The 16,733-nt window shown below is 38.1% G+C and overlaps 2 protein-coding genes across 4 annotated transcripts in view; one reads left to right on the top strand and one right to left on the bottom strand.

The window, feature by feature from the left end:
* The window catches only part of INTS13 (integrator complex subunit 13), a 34,750-nt gene extending 30,794 nt beyond the window's left edge, over window positions 1-3,956 (bottom strand). The window contains exons 1-2 of the mRNA XM_007194870.3: window positions 3,438-3,956; window positions 2,223-2,458 (exon numbers count right to left, since the gene is read on the bottom strand). Coding sequence (XP_007194932.1) covers window positions 2,223-2,447 — 225 coding nt within the window. The 5' untranslated portion in view covers window positions 2,448-2,458; window positions 3,438-3,956. The remainder of the gene's footprint in view (window positions 1-2,222; window positions 2,459-3,437) is intronic.
* Window positions 3,957-4,099: 143 nt separating this feature from the next.
* FGFR1OP2 (FGFR1 oncogene partner 2) overlaps window positions 4,100-16,733 on the top strand; it is a 32,695-nt gene continuing 20,061 nt past the window's right edge. Inside the window, exon 1 of one of the 3 annotated variants that reach the window (XM_007194873.2) lies at window positions 4,100-4,356. The gene's annotated coding sequence lies outside the window, so the exon portion shown is untranslated. Of the gene's footprint in view, window positions 4,357-4,379; window positions 4,511-16,733 lie in introns of those variants that run through there. The other 2 variants (XM_007194872.2, XM_057557330.1) reach the window with 2 other exon arrangements.

The following is a 16,733-nucleotide window of genomic DNA, read 5'->3' as shown; positions in this document are numbered from 1 at the left end:
GTAGAGCAAACAGCAAATGCAAAGACCTCTAGGTGCACACCCTCAGAAGGGTGAAGGTCAGAGTGGACAGAGATGTAGGAGATAAGGTCAGAAAAACAAGCAGTGGCCATATAACCTAGAGCATTGAAAGCTAAAAGAATGGATTTGCACTTTATTCTAAATTTTAAAGTAAAGGGACTTCCCTGGTGGCGCAGTGGTTAAGAATCCGCCTGCCAGTGCAGGGGACAAGGGTTAGATCCCTGGTCCGGGAAGACCCCACATGCTGCGGAGCAACTGAGCCCACGCGCCACAACTACTGAGCCTTTGTACCACAACTACTGAAGCCTGCGTGCCTAGAGCCCATGCTTCGCAACAAGAGAAGTCACCGCAATGAGAAGCTCGCACACGGCAACAAAGAGTAGCCCCTGGGCTTCCCTGATGGCGCAGTGGTTGAGAGTCTGCCTGCCGATGCAGGGGACACGGGTTCGAGCCCTGGTCTGGGAAGATCCCACATGCCGCGGAGCAGCTGGGCCCGTGAGCCACAATTACTGAGCCTGCGCGTCTGGAGCCTGTGCTCCGCAACAAGAGAGGCCGCGCTAGTGAGAGGCCTGCGCACCACGATGAAGAGTGGCCCCCACTTGCCGCAACTGGAGAAAGCCCTCTCACAGAAACGAAGACCCAACACAGCCAAAAAATAAATAAATAAATAAATAAATAAACCCAAAGTTAAAAAAAAAAAAAAAAGAGTAGCCCCTGCTCGCCACAACTAGAGAAAGCCCGTGCGCAGCAGACCCAACGCAGCCAAAAATAAATAAATAAATAAATAAATAAATAAAAAGCATCCTAATTCTTCCACTGTATCTGTCAAATTTCTTAAAAAAAATTTTCTTTAAGTAAAATGCAAACAAAATATAGTATCAGGTAAGATGATAACAGTAAGGATACATTAGAAAATATATCAAATGATGGCTATGTTCCCTTTTGGGAGGAGGGTGAGATTACTTATTTCCCCTGGACTATATGATCTAATTCATGATCTTTTTTCCTATTATCCATGTAATACTCATTTTGCTTCCCCAGTAAGTTTGATAAGCAGCCTTTTCTCCTAAGACTTACCTGACAGGAACATATTTTACTGGCCACTTTACTCACATTACCTCATTGAAATCTTACAACAATCATAGGAAGGAGGTGTTATGCTTACATGGGAGGAAACTGAGGCTTGGAGAGATGAAGCAAAATGATCAAGGTCACACTGCTGGTAGCTTAATGATGCCAAGACCTGAACCGAAACCTGTGCGCTAAATCACTACATTATGCTGCCTCTCATATATACTTTTTTACCTTACATGATACACAATTTACAGAGGGACTAAAACAATTTATATTTTAATTTGGGACATATTTGAATGTATAATATATACTAGCCTCTCTGTGTTCAGCCTTACGGTTACTGCTGTGCCTGTGCCGGTCTATGAACAGGCTAGGTCCCAGCCTACGCTGCTCCAAATGAGACAGAAAGCAAAGCATCCACTTGTGGCTTAACCAAATGACTTTCCCAAAATAAAACAGTTGAGATTCTGAAAACTGAAGATAATTTTCACACTTGGAATTTCTATCAATCTTCAACTTCTCTTCTTACTGATAAAAACAATTTCCCCTTAGCATTCTTAAGAGCATTCTTTACAATATGGCCAAATCCTGCAGCAATTTAGGACACTTTCACTAAAACTGTAAGCAGCCAGGTTCAAATTCTGGTTCTTCCTCTAACTAGCTACATGACTCAGGGCAAATTGCTTCTCTTTACCTCAGTTTCTGCGTCTCCAACAAGGCAGTACTAAACAAGGCTGATATTCAGATGGAACATACCAACACATTCTGACAAAGTGCTTTCAGCCAACATCCCTTCTGCTTAGGCTGGCAACAGTTCTCAGTGGTCAGTGTCTGTTCCATTCTGGTTTTTATACACTTTGAATACTGTCCCAGTAATTACAGTAGCTACCTCATAGGACTGCTGTAAGAGTTAAAGGAGTTAATATGAAGCACATGTAAGTGCTCCATAATTGTCAGCAGCCCCAATTAAATACACATATTAACCCCAAAGGGGAGTTCTATATACTACACTTTTAAAGTAGTAAATAAACAGTTGTAAGTCAAATCTAAAGCAAAGTCATACATAAAAAGTGTAAAAAGCAGTCAAGTACATCCCCCAAATCATGATTTTACTTGTACTTCACACTCACCAGCTTTTTGAAAGGAAATATATCATACATTATTCTACAATATTCCATGGAAGATTCTACTGAGCAAGTCCACAATGATTTAGATATAGGGGCCAAAGGGATGATTCCTTGGGTCCTATTCTTCACCAGCATATCAAACTCGACATGCTGTCTGCATGATTCTGCCATGTAAGGGCAGTGATCCACAACAAATACTGTTTTATGAGATTCAGAAAAAATCTTCATTTTGTTTTAACCTGTCAGGGATAAAATATATTAGCCAAACATCTTATACATAACATTTAATATCTTAAATTATTTCTAACGAATGCTTCTTTTCCTCAAGATTTGATAGGGAACATGAATAATCAGTAGTCAAAGAAATTTATCGAACAAAGGACAAGATTTAATGAGGTCATGACCAGAAAGTAACAATTCAAGGGACGAGCTACACCATATTCACCTGTCATTCTACCAGACACAGGCAGGTTACAATACATGCAGATATTTTTTGCTTTTGGAATGAACTTAAATTTGCCAGAAGAAAACATTTTTACAAATAATCGTACTTGTTTCCCTTACATAATACCAAACAAAATAAACGATAAACACTCTTCAAACACACTTTTGATGATCCTTGCTAATTGACATCAATCAAATATAAACCCCTAAAGTAATATAAGGCAGCATTTGGGGGCTTCCCTCCAAAAAAATCTCTAAGACTTCTGAAAAAGGGTGGGGATTGGGGAGAAAGAATGAACTGGAAAGAGTGACAACAAAAGGGAAGCTCAAAACATAACAAACATCTCCTAAGATAACTGCATATCTGGTCTTCGCATTAGGATAAGGACCTCAAATTCACACTCTCCACCTTAGCTTCTGAAACACCACGGCAATTCATCATGTAGAACAGAAAAACTTAGGTGCTACCATCACACGGTGGGAAGGAGGAACTTTTGAAACTTTTTCTTATAAGAACTCCCTTGCTTCGCTAATAAAATCTTATACTGAATAGACAATCCACTTTCGAAAAGCACAGGGTAAACACAGCAGAAGTGTTCATTAAAACGAACCGACTTTTTACAATCCAGCTATTTTCTTCTCCTGCTTTCAAATGCATTTCCCCTTCACGCAAAACTCTTCTTTGACAAACCTAGACACACTCTGCTGGAAAGTGGGGGGTGGAAAGTACAAGGTGAGTGGATAAGGAAGACCTCAGGATCGAGGTTCGCTTACTTTCGTGCCTGGTCCTGCAGTGAAAACGAACAGAGGCTATGCACCACAGCCTCTCTGGAAAAGGCTGCTGGCTGGGTGGGGAGGGTCAGCGCACAGTCAGGAGTGTCTGGTACCAAAGACAGGGGACTATGCTTTCCCCGCTCATCTCCTAACACACCGGTCCTTCCCAGGCTTCCTAAATGCAGGAGCGCGCGCGCCTGCGCGTGAACACAAACACTCACACACTCGGACTGGCGCGTGCGCAAAGCACTCTTCGGCAGCCCCGCCACGCTGCCCTTCCCCCTCTGCGGGCCAGACGCCCAGGTCTCTAACAGGAAGAGGGCGGAGCCAAGAAAAAAATGCCTCCGACCCTCAAGATTTTCTACCCCCTAATTTTCCCAGTCACCCATTGGGAAAATTGATCCGGGCGACCTAAGAGCCTCCCCAACAGCGAAGTACCAACCACAGCACCGGCTAACGGTGCTACGGTCCCCTAAGCGCAAGACCCGCCCACCAGATCTCCCCTTCTCCGTCTCTCCACCCAGGCCCGTTTCCCCTAGGAAAATTCGCGAGACTTTGCGAGAGGCCGAGAGAAAGCTTGAGTGTGGATTAGTGGGGAGGCCCGCCCCTACCTCTCGCGCATGTCAGCTAGAGGCCTCAAAAAAAATCGCTGGGTTCTGCCTCCACGGTTACGCGAGGAAGGAAATCTCGCGAGGTTAAAGTGTTCGGAGAGCGCTGGTCGGAGGCGGTGAACGGAGGTTTTCGCTTGGCCAGTGATGGGGCTGAGCCCCTCTGATTCCCCCAGGACGCCCCTGTACTGCCTCGCTGAAGAAGCTGAACAGGCAAGAGGAGTCTCTTCCCCTGGGTGCATAGGTCCCCGTTGGCCGAGGCTTTGAGTCCTAACCGCCACAGCTGACGGCTGCGAGGGATTGAGACCAGAGTAAGTGGAATCAATCCAGGGACCAGAGCGGGCATAGGCAGTCGGAAGCTTCCTTCCCCGATGGTGCACCACCTCTTGAACTACCGGCTGCCAGTTCCTGGGCGCGGTACTTCCTCTCCTTGTTCAGCTCTGAGCACCTCTTTCCGGAACTGAGGTGCGGAAAGTTCGATGAAAAGCCTTGGCCCTAACCCTGTGGACACACCTTCCCTCTCTGTTTTCTTCCTGCCTAACCCACCTGGGAGCTCACCGTTGGCGGGGCGGGGTTGGGAGGTGGTCGGCAGGGATGCAAAAGGGGTCCTTTTCAGTTTTCAATTTACCTCTTTGCATATGACACGGAGAACCATTCCCTCTTTCTTGAAACTGCCCTCCAAGAAATATTACTCTTTTCCTAGTACTCTTCATGGATAACCATACTGTCTGGAAACTGCCTTCTGAAGAATCCTACTCTCTTCTTGGTTTTCTTCCTGCCTTTTTTATGTATCCCATCTCAGATAATGGTACCGGTGTCCATCCTGCTGTCCAAACTAGAACCTAAGGCTCATCCTTGACTGTGTATTTCCACTTGCACTGCACGATGCTTTTGCTTTTTCTTTCACCAGATTATTTCCACACCATCATCCTTCCCTAGAGTTACCATTCTGAAATACAAATCTGTTCATATCGATACTTTCTTTAAGCTTTTTGAATAACCGTATTGCTGACAGAATTAAGTCCTAATTGTTAAGCATATCACTTAGGACCTTATACTGTCTGTTCCAATCCATTCTACCTCTTTCGTCTTATTTTGCCTCTCCTCCAAATACCTCAATACCCAGTCATGCCAGACTGCTGGATGTTTCTCCAAACATGCAAGCACTTTCACAGCTTTGTGCCTTTGTATGTGCTGTACCATCTGTCTTGAATGCTTACTCTTCCTTTTTTTTTTAAACCAACTTTCAAGATCCAATTCATAGACCATTGTCTTCTCAGGCTCCCACAGATGACATTGATAGTACCATTGTGTTCCCAAAGCACTTGAAATGGTACTTCTGCAGTATTTTTTAGGTTGTATAACATTAGTTGTTCAAGTATCTGTCTCTTGTGCTAATTTGAGCTTGAGCCTGGGATCACGTCTTATTCATCTTTGTAACAAAAGTTAGACCAGTGCTTGGCACATAGCAGGAGTTATAGTTCTGAAGATTCACCATAGGAGTAGGAGTCCTTAGCATCCTTAAAAGTGTAGAATTTTAGAGCCAGAGGAACCTTGTATATTAGCTTAAAGAACCTTGACCTGTTTTGAATATGAGGCACCCTGTACCACCAACACACAAGTAATTGTACGTTTAGTATCTGTTAGTTGAGATTGTGCATAGTGGCAAAAAGACTATTATGCTTTTAAATGCGTTTGTATTTTATTATTACTAGTCTCTATTAAAAATAGTGGGCTATATATGTGAGAGAAATATTTAGACTACAGACCATGCTTGGTATATGTACATCCGTGCAACCCTTCCAATGATTCCTTGCCCATAGGTTAGAAATAACTGGTTTAGATTAAGTTAGGTCCTTCTTGAATTGTCATACCTGTTTGAACATACTGGTGTATGCAACTTATATTTAGCCACAATTCCAAGGTAACGTATAATTAAAAAAAAAAAATTCTCCTGTGTCCTTACTTTCAAACTGTTTCTTCTAACTTTAAAAATTCATTTTCTTCATAAAGCAGCTTCGTAAAACTCCAAACGTGTGTTCATTCCATCATTTTCAAGGACAGTGAAAATCTTTTGTGCTTTCACATACAGTGCTATGTCTGTATAAGATGCTTTTTAAAAATATGTAATTTATAATTTACATGTTTTCTTTCTTGATCTCTTTATAAGTTTCTAAGAAAGCCATAACCAGGACTTTTTATTTTTATATTTCCATATGTGTCAGTTAATATTATCTACTAATTAACTTTAGAGGCACCTGCCTGAACAATAAAAATTTTTAAACTAGATTGTTGACATTGATAGACACATCTGTGGTATGTCAGCGGTCACAGTATTTCTGTGTAGTTCCAGCTATAGGGTAATGGATTTGTGGATAAAGGAGAAAGAAGAGTGGTTTGAATTTCTTTAAATTTTTCTTAACCAAAATCTAAAACGAACAGCTGGCAGTTTCTGTCCCGGGTGGGTGGTGGTTTCTCTTTCATCAGCAGCACAATGTTCTGAACCCTCTGCCAGGAGTCTGACTGCGAATGTCTTTGGGTGGTAAAGTGGGTGAGAATGTGGCTCATGTGGAGGGCGGGGAGCTGCTTTAAAAAATTTTACCTGTAATATGAACCTACCTATAGAAGATAATGTAAGTAAGTACACTAGTTAAGTGTGACTAGTTAAGACATGCTCTCTAAAAATAGATCAATTGAGAATATCTTTTTTTTTTTAAACTGGAGTCTTTTAAAATTTAAAACTTGTTAGAGGATGTGGAAAACAATCTTCCTCCCACTCCAGTTACCAGCCAAACAGTGAGGGAAAAGCACAATGTTTTTCAAAAAAGGTGGCAAAGTAAATGCTTATTATAAAATATTTTAAACTTTTCTGTGGTTTTACATACAGGAAATGAACATGCAGATTCATAGAAACTTTGTGTCACTGTTTTTCTGAAATGCTAATAAAGGTATGCTTTCAATTACCTGCTATTTATAATTCCTTTCCCTGAACAGGTATGTTTTTATAGTTACAAAACGAATTTCAAATGTAGTTCATTTTGATAGTAGTATTTCATTATGCAATCTAGAGAATGTTTTTTAAAGTGGATGTTAATTCTAGTTTCAGAAAGCCTAATTGGTCTCCTTAAAAAACAAAATTCAACTGAGTAAACTTTAAAAATCTTATTGGCTTTGTTCAACGACTCATGAATCAGGCTGCATCCCATCTAGCAGAAAGGAGTTCCAAGGAGCTGTACAAAATGAAAGACTTTTATAGGAGAAGGGACAAGGAAGTTATACTAACAAAAAGCAGATTGGTTGGGACAAAGTCACTTTCCTTTAAGGGACGGCAGGGGTCTGTCAGACAAATTACCTCACAGTGATTCCTGATCGACGGATTTAAGGTTCCATTTCTGGAAGAGGCCAAAACTGTAAGTTGAGTCTTGGTTTGGTGATGTGGGGCTTAGCATAAGTGACATGGCATTTGGGGGCCTGTTTTCTTGTTTTTAACAGTCTTACATTAACTGTGATGGCTGGTTAAAATAGGTACTAGGCTTTTATTGGTTATGCAGAAAAATATTAAAAATTTGTTATTTTTTCATCTTCATTTACACTTCCATTTATTTTCTATTGCTGGCTTGAAATGCAATTTATATAATATTTTGGAAGTCTCATTGGTGGAGTAGGGTCAAGGAATTTGCTTTGTTTTTCCACCCAGGAGACCAGGATAGTCTTTATATAGGTAAAAGCAAACAGGGCCCTGGAGAGCCATCTTGGCTCATGAATATCCACTAGACTGGGGGTCAGAAGTTCTATTTCTGGTACTAGCTTGGCTCCTTCCTTGCTACCTGGTGCTGTCAGTCAGCTCCTTACCTTTGAAATCCTGAGTCTATTTCCTCATTGATAAAATGGAAATAACAGTTATCCCAATGAGCGAGATTCAGTATAAGGTTGTACTACTCAGGCTCAGAAAGCTACCAACAGTTGGAATTAATTAAAATTATTACCTAGCGGTTTGATTTTACTCTGGAGTGCTCTAGAGGTCCATTTAGATTGAATTAGGTTGGAGAAAAGGCTAACACACTTTTGAAGAAGGAAAAGACGACTTGCCATATCAGATAGCAAGAGTTAGTTTACAACTGTAACAGTTGAGGCAGCATATTGATGTAAAGATAGATGATAGATCCAGAGGTAGAATAGAGAGCTCAGAAACATACCCATACATTTATTGAAAAAACATACAACAGGTGTGGCATTACAATTCAGTGGGGGAAGAATATACTATCCAATAAATGGGAACTGGGGCAACTAGTTGTCCCCATGAGAAAAGGAAAATATAATTAGATATCTTCCTTATACCACGCATGCAGATAAACAGCAGATGAATTAAAGACAAAGGCAAAACCTTGGGGACAGATAATGATTTTTTTTTTAAGTTTTAAAATTAACATATTATGCCCTTTTTTGCAATATAGTTCTATTCATTTTAACATGTATACTGATTCCACCGCAATCAGGATACAGAACTCTCCATTATTTCAGAATACTCTCTTGCGCCACACCTTTCTCCCCCACCCCCATGCCCACTCCCACTCCCACTCCCACTCCCAGCTCCTGACAACCACTGATCTCTTATGTACCCTCTTATCTACCGCTGTGGTTTTGTCCTTTGGGCAGTGCCAGGTAAGTGGAAGCAGTATGTAACCTTTTGAGATTGTCTTCTTTCACTCAGTCAGCATAATATTTTTGAGATTCATCTATGTTGTTGCCTGTATCAGTGCTTCATTCCATATTATTTTTTTATTTTTTTTAAAATTATTTATTTATTTATTTATTTTTGGCTGTGTTGGGTCTTTGTTTCTGTGCGAGGGCTTTCTCCAGCTGCGGCAAGCGGGGGCCACTCTTCATCGCGGTGCGTGGGCCTCTCACTATCGCGGCCTCTCTTGTTGCGGAGCACAGGCTCCAGACGTGCAGGCTCAGCAGTTGTGGCTCACGGGCCTAGTTGCCCCGTGGCACGTGGGATCCTCCCAGACCAGGGCTCGAACCTGTGTCCCCTGCATTGGCAGGCAGATTCTCAACCACTGCGCCACCAGGGAAGCCCCATTCCATATTATTGCTGAGTAGTATTTCATTGTATGGACTGTGTGTACTGCAGTTTGTTTATCCACTCATTTCTCTACAGTAAATACCCAGAATTGGTATTCCTGGGTCATATGGTAGAATACATTTAACTTTTCAGAAACTGCTAAACCATTTTCCAAAATAACTATGTTATTTTGCATTCTCACCCGCATTGTGTGAGAGTTCCGTGCCAGCACTTGGTATGTCAGTGCTTTCTATTTTATCCATTTTAGTAGGGGTGTAGTGGAGCTCATCATGGATTTAATTGCTTTTCTTTAATGGCTAATGATGTTGAATATCTTTTCATGTGCTTTTTTTGCCATCCATATATTTTTTTGGTTAAGTGTTAAAGTCTTTTGCTCATTTTTAAAAATTAGATTATTACCTTATTGTTAGTTTTGAGAGGTTTTCATGTATTCTGAATACAAGTCCTGTGTCAGATATGTGATTTGTATCTTCTTCTAGTCTATAGCTTGTCTTTTCAGACTGTCTTAACAGTGTTTCCCAGAGCAAAACTTTCTAATTTTGATGATGTCCGGTTTATTGAATTTTCCTTTTTTGAATCAAGCTTTTGGTATCATGTCTAAAAAGTGTTTGCTTAACCCCAGGTCACAAAGATTTTTTCCTGTTTTTTCTTCTAGAAGTGTTACCATTTTTCATTTTACATTTAGATCTGTGGTCCATTTGGAGTTAATTTTTGTGAAAATTGTAAGAATTACTTCAGTGTTAATTTGTTGTCATGCAGATGTCCAGTCTCCCAGCACCATTTGCTGAAAAGGCTATCCTTTCTCCTTTGACTTGCCTTTACACCTTCTTCAAAAATCAATTGGTCGTGTTTCTGTGGGCTTATTTCTGGGCTCTGTTCTGTTTTATCTGACCGGCTCTGCCAATACCATGCCATTTTGACTGCTATAGCTTTATAGTAAGTCTTAAAATTTAGAAATGTGATTTCTCCAATTTTGTTTTCAAAATTATTTTGACTATTTGGTTGAATTTGCCATTGAAACCATTTGAGTCTAGAGATTTTTGGCAGAAGATTTTTAACCACGAATACAATGTTTTTAATAGTTATAGGACTATAGAATAGTTACAGGTATTTAATAGTTATAGCTATAATAATTATTACTAATAGTTGCATCTTGTATGACTTTATGTAGTTTGTGGTTTTTAAAGAATTAGTCCATTTCATCCAATTCATGTGTATGAAATTTATTATTGTATTCACTTATCCTATTAATGAATTAGGAGTCTGCAGTGATATCCCTTCTTTCATTCCTGACATTGGTAATTTATGTCTTCTCTCTTTTTTTTCTTGGTCAGTTATGCTAGAGGTTTATCAACTTTTTTTTGCTTTTTCAAAGAACTAGTTTTTGGTTTCATTGGTTTTTTTTCTGTTGTTTTCCTGTTTTCAATTTCATTGATTTCTGCTCTTTTATTATTTCCTTCTTTCTGTTTACTTTGTGTTTATTTTGCTTTTCTTTTCCTTATTTCATAAGGTTGAGGCTTAGATAATTGATTTGATATCTCTCGTTTTCTTATATAAGAATTTAGTGTATAAATTTCCTGCTTTACATGCATGCCAAAATTTTGATATCTTGTATTTAGATCAGAATATTTTCTAATTTCCAAAAAGACTTTCTTTTTGTCTCATGGATTATTTATGTGTGTTGTTTAATTTCCAAATATTTAGAGATTTTCTTGTTGTCTCTTTGTTATTTATTTCAGTTTAATTCCATTATGTTCAGAGAACATAATTTGTATGACTGCAGTTCTTTTAAATTAGTTAAGGTTTGTTTTTTGATCCAGGATATACTCTATCCCAGTGAATGTCCCATGTGTACTTAAAAATAATGTGTATTCTGCTGTTGTTGGGTATAGTGTTTTATAAATATCAATTCAGTCTACTTAGTTGATGGAGTTTGTTCATTTCTTCTATATCGTTGCTGATTTTCTGTGTACTAGTTCCATCAGTTACTGAGATAGAAGTGTTGAAGATTTCAGCAGTAAGTGAAGACATGTCTATTTATTTTTTTCAGTTTTTGTTTGATTTTGAAGCTCTCTAGTTAGGTACATATACATTTAGGATTCTTACGTGTTCTTGGTGAGTGAGACCTTTTATCAACTGTGTATTGCCCCTCTTTTATCCCTGGTAATTTTCTTTTTTCTGAAGTCTAATTCATCTAGTATATTTTTTTAATAAATTTATTTGTTTATTTATTTATTTTTGGCTGCATTGGGTCTTTGTTGCTGTGCGCGGGTTTTCTCTAGTTGCAGTGCGCGGGTTTTCTCTAGTTGCAGCGAGCGGGGGCTACTTTTCATTGTGGTGCGCAGGCTTCTCTTGTTGTGTAGCACAGGCTCTAGGTGTGCAGGCTTCAGTAGTTCTGGCATGCAGGCTCAGTAGTGGTGGCGCATGGGCTTAGTTGCTCCGCAGCATGTGGGATCTTCCCGGACCAGGGCTTGAACCCGTGTCCCCTGCATTGGCAGGTGGATTCTTAACCATTGCGCCACCAGGGAAGTCCCTCATCTAGTATTAATATAGCCACCAGCTCTTTTTTTAAATATAATACCTTTATTGAGATACAATTTCACATACCATAATATTCCATCATTTAATGTGTACAATTTGATGGGTTTTTTGTATATTCACAGATTTGTGCAACCATCACCACAATCAATTTTAGAATATTTTCTTCACTCCAAAAAGCTATGCCCATTAAGTCACTACCCATTCCCCCTATCTTCCCCCTCTCCCTTTGACACTAGACAGATCACTAATGTACTTTCTACCTATATGAATGTGCATCTTGTGGACATTTCATGTAAATGGAATCAAAATATGTGCTCCTTTGTGACCGGCTTCTTTCACTTAGCATAATTTTTCAAGTTTCATCCATTTTGTAGCTTATGTCAGTACATCATTCCTCTTTGTTTTGGGTCAAAAAATATTCACTGTATCGCATTTTATTTATTCATTTTTCAGTTGATGGACATTTGGGCTATTTTTACTTTGAAGCTATTATGAATAGTGTTGCTGTGAACATTCATGTACAATTTTTTGCAAGGACATGTTTTCATTTTCTTGGTGTGTACTTAGGAGTAGAATTGCTAGATCATGTGTTTAACCTTTTGAGGAACTGCCAGACTGGTTTCCAAAGTGGCTGCACCATTTTACATTCCAACTAGCAGCCCATGAAAGCTCTAAATTCTCTGCATCCTAGCCAACACTTACTATCTTTTTTATTATAGCCAGCCTAGTAGATATGAAGTAGAATCTTGTTGTTTTGATTTGCAGTTCCCTGATGGTTAATCATGTTGAGCACCTTTTTGTGTACTTATTATTAGTACACTGGCTTTCTTTTGATTGGTGTTTATATAGTGTGTCTCTTTCCATCCTTTTACTTTTAACCTACCTATATCATATTTGAAGTGAGTTTCATATAGACAACATATAATTGGGTCCTGTTTTAAATCCTAATTAAAGAGTTAGATTATCAGACTGTATGTTCTAATGTGTTTAGAACATTTGTATTTACTGTAGTTATTAATATGTTTGTATTAGATCCACCATCTTATTTGTTTTCTGTTTGTACCCTCAGTGTTTTGTTCCTTCCTTTCCCCTTTTCTCCTTCTTTTGAGTTATTAAAACTTTTAATTCATTTTAATTCATCTGTTATGATTTTGACTCTTATCTCCATACTGCTTTTTTTAGGAATTTCTCTAGTATTACAATATATATGTTTGTTTACAATTGACATTTTGTCATTTCAAGTGAGATGTTGAAACATTATAGTATAGGTCCATTTACCCTCCCCCTTTATGTTGTAGTTATATATTACATCTACATAAATTGAAAATTCTATCACAAAAGTTATAGCTTTTGTTTTCAAATATCAGACATTTTAAAGCACTCAAAAAGAGAATATTATTTTTATCAAGATATTTATGATTTCTCTTGCTCTTCCTTTATTCCTGATACTCTAAGTTTCCTTCTGCTATCATTTTGCTTCCCTCTGAAGAATTTCCTTTAGAACAAATCTACTAGAAATGGGTTCTCTTTTTCTTCATCTGAGAATGATTTTTATTTTACCTTCATATATGAAGGATATTTTCACTGGATATAGAATTATGGGTTGAGAGTTCCATTCTTTAGCACTTTTTTACTGGCCTTCTTGATTTCTGATGAAAAATCTATAGTCATTCAAAATGTTGGTTCTCTATAAATAATATGTTATTTTTCTCTGGCTGCTTTCAGGATTTTTTCTTTGTCTTTCATTTTCAGAAATTTGATTATGATGTGTCTGAGCTTGGACCTTCTTGGATTTATCCTGTTTGGGGTTTGCTGAGTACTGGGAATGATACAAGCAGAAAGATTTCTGAGAAAGAGGCAAAGTGTTGCATAATTTAAATTCATGAATAACTGATCCAGTTAAATGTCTCTATTTTACCTGATTGACAAGTTAGAATATTCTTGGAAGGACACAAAATATAGTAGTATATTAACCATTGTGAGTATTATGGCTTTTCAGTAGGGGACTTTTAAAATCCATCCATAACATAAATAAATATACTGTTATTAATACATTGCTCGTATATTTAGGAATGTTATGTAGTCCTAAACCATAGAGAGAGGCAACCCTATAAAATCCACTTGGAGATGTTCAAAACGTCCTTTAGGAACGGTTTTAGTTCTTGCTTCACCTTTACAATTTTTCCAGATACATTTATTTACAAATAAGGTGTGTACTGGGCCATATCCTCTGCCATCCAAGCAATTTTCCCATCAGTGTTTACTATTTTGGCTAATCTTTTTCTACTGGAATGAGTTTAGTGTTCATTCGAGGTTTTGTCAGGTGCTATCAGGTAGCCCTCCTGATTCTGTCAGCTCTTATACTCATGGATTTTATAACCTGATCATCCCATGTTTCTTTCTGGAATTTGGCAGGCCAGATTTTGTGTGTCTGCGATGGAATCTTTGACTTCTCCATGGATTTCTTATGATTTTATTGTTTTACGTGAAACCCTTGCATAGGACTTTTAGTAAAAGTAATGTTTTTATAACTATGTACTTTAAAGTAGTTCCATAGTATCTGTAATATACGATACTAGCTTTAGAATCTTTTTTTCTTTACTGTGCATCTCTATCTTATTATTTTAGGTAGCATCAAGCCATCAAGTAGTTAATGTATTTGTTGTTTTTTAAAGGATATCTGAGAAACTTCCTTGGAGCATTTAAAGAAGTGAGTTATTCCAAAAACAATTCAGCTATTAGTGTATGTATTTACTCTTTCATTTTAGCGAGTTGCTCTATCTTAGAAGGCCACAGTTAAGTCATTTGATCAGTTTGGCTTCTGGTAAGAAATTGAATTTTATCAGCATGACTGAAGTGCCTGTTATGTATCAAGCCTGATGCACGTCACTTGTCATGTTTGATATAAAACCCATTAACAAACAGTAAAGTCAGGATTTGGTACTAGAGAGTTCAAAAGCTTTGCTTTGGGCTTGGACACTCCTTGAATCATGGGAACACAGTCACAAGATTTTCTTCCAGTAGGTATGATTGTTGGAGTAAGAGTTTTGTACCAGAAGATGGTAATATGAAGTGGAGAAAGTAACAACATTTCATAATTATTCCACTAGTAGATGATTTAGGGTGCTTTCATTTAGCAGTTGGGATTTACTGCATATGGGAACATTAGGTATAAAGACCTAGTATAAACTGTGAAGATGCTTTGACTAATTTAGTTGAGGCCTGTGATTGCTCTGAGGCAAGGAGGGTGAGCCTTAGCTACTGAATCAAAGCACAGGATTTAATAGGCAGTGGGTCTTTGGTGCCATGATGTCAAGTTGATACTCGCAGAACGCAGCTTAACTTTTTCATATTCCTTTTTTTTTTAATATTTATTTATTTATTTACTTATTTATTTGGCTGTGCAGGGTCTTTGTTGTGGCACACGGGGTCTTTGTTGCAGCATGCGGGATCTTTAGTTGTGGCATTGCAGGATCTAGTTCCCTGACCAAGGATTGAACCTGGGCCCCCTGCATTGGGAGCACGGAGTCTTAACAGCTGGACCACCAGGGAAGTTCCAACTTTTTCGTATTTCAAAAAGAAAGATTTATGATTATCTGGAAAGATTCCATCTAGATTCAGGGCTCTGTAGATTCCTTTGCCCAGAGAATTCTGGGAGCATGGCTTCTGGGGAGAGGACAACTTATTGAATTACACACAGTATACGTATTCTCATGTCTAGATCACCTATCATCTGATCATATATAGGAACTTTAGTGCATTTTATTTGGAAATGCATCCTATCTATTGTTTGTAGATGTCATGTTGTTACAAAGCATAAAGAGGTCAATTCTTCTTATGGTAGTCCCAACAGTATCATTTAACAATATCCTAGGTTGGAACCTAGGACTGTCAGGTTCCTCATACTTGACTTGTACTATTAAATCAAGATAAACTTTACTTCTCTCAGATCTTTTATAACTTTCTCTAGACTTTGTTTTTTTTATTTTCTTTCACCATCTGTTACAACCAGTTATTTTTACTGTAAGACAAATATTTTTTCTCTTTAATTTTTTTTTCCACATATAACTTTAAAATTTTACTCTGAAAAATCTGGTGTTCTATAGTAGTGGGATTGATGGGAGATATGGAGATATAGTAACTCCCACATAAATAGGAAAGCCGTACTATTACCTATCTATAATTTTAGATTATTCCCCTTGGAAGTTTAGAGGAAGGGCAAGGCATTATTGGAGGCTAATGTCTCCCTTGGAGCAGCATCTTAGATAGATTTTGAATGGCTGTCCTTTTGTGTTTTAGCCAGTACGAGGCATTGGTTCCTTTAATTGCCCTTTTTGCTTGTTGTATTTTGAAGTACGCTTATCTAAATCTCCTAGATATTAGAGGACAAATCTTTTGGTTGTTTTATCTAGAGAGACAGAAATCGTATTAGTTTCCAGCTTAATTCTTAAAGCTCTCTGGAAATGTCTAGTCATGAATATTTTCTAGATTGGCAGTTTTACATTTTAATTTATTTTGATTAAATCTTTTTATTCAGCTTTAAACCTGTTTATAATAACAGGACAGTATACCCTTTGCTTCAGCTGTTGGGTACAACCAAGAATACTGTTTGAAGGTTTTTTCATCTTTATATAGTTTACAATTTTGAATCTTTGCTATATAACCTTAAATGAAAGCCTGCTAAAATGGCCTGATGTGTTTTCTTTCCTTCTTTTAAAATGTTACACAGTTGGGTTATTTAAATCTCTTTTGTACTTGCTGCATTTTTCTGTATCTGAGGGGCAAATAATTAACTGAACTATAGTCCAGTGCAGTAGGATCTAACTAAGTCCTACATTCTGTAGCAAATTTCTGTCTTCCTAAACTTGATGAAAATCCTTCATTATAGCCCTTAACTTGGTTCTATACCTGAGTTTTAATTTAATATCTATAGACCTGGCTTCTGGCCTAGTAATTTTACAGTGTAATTTTATTTTTTGAGAAAATGTTGAAGAAAGGATAGCTTATATAGAAAGTAAGGTGACACTTAGTACAAAGAGAAAAAATCAAGAATGATAAGTT

Source organism: Balaenoptera acutorostrata, chromosome 11 (assembly GCF_949987535.1).
Source record: "Balaenoptera acutorostrata chromosome 11, mBalAcu1.1, whole genome shotgun sequence".
In the NCBI taxonomy this organism is placed as follows: domain Eukaryota; kingdom Metazoa; phylum Chordata; class Mammalia; order Artiodactyla; family Balaenopteridae; genus Balaenoptera; species Balaenoptera acutorostrata.
The sequence above is the reverse complement of the archived record's forward strand: the minus strand, read 5'-3'. Positions and strand labels throughout refer to the sequence as shown.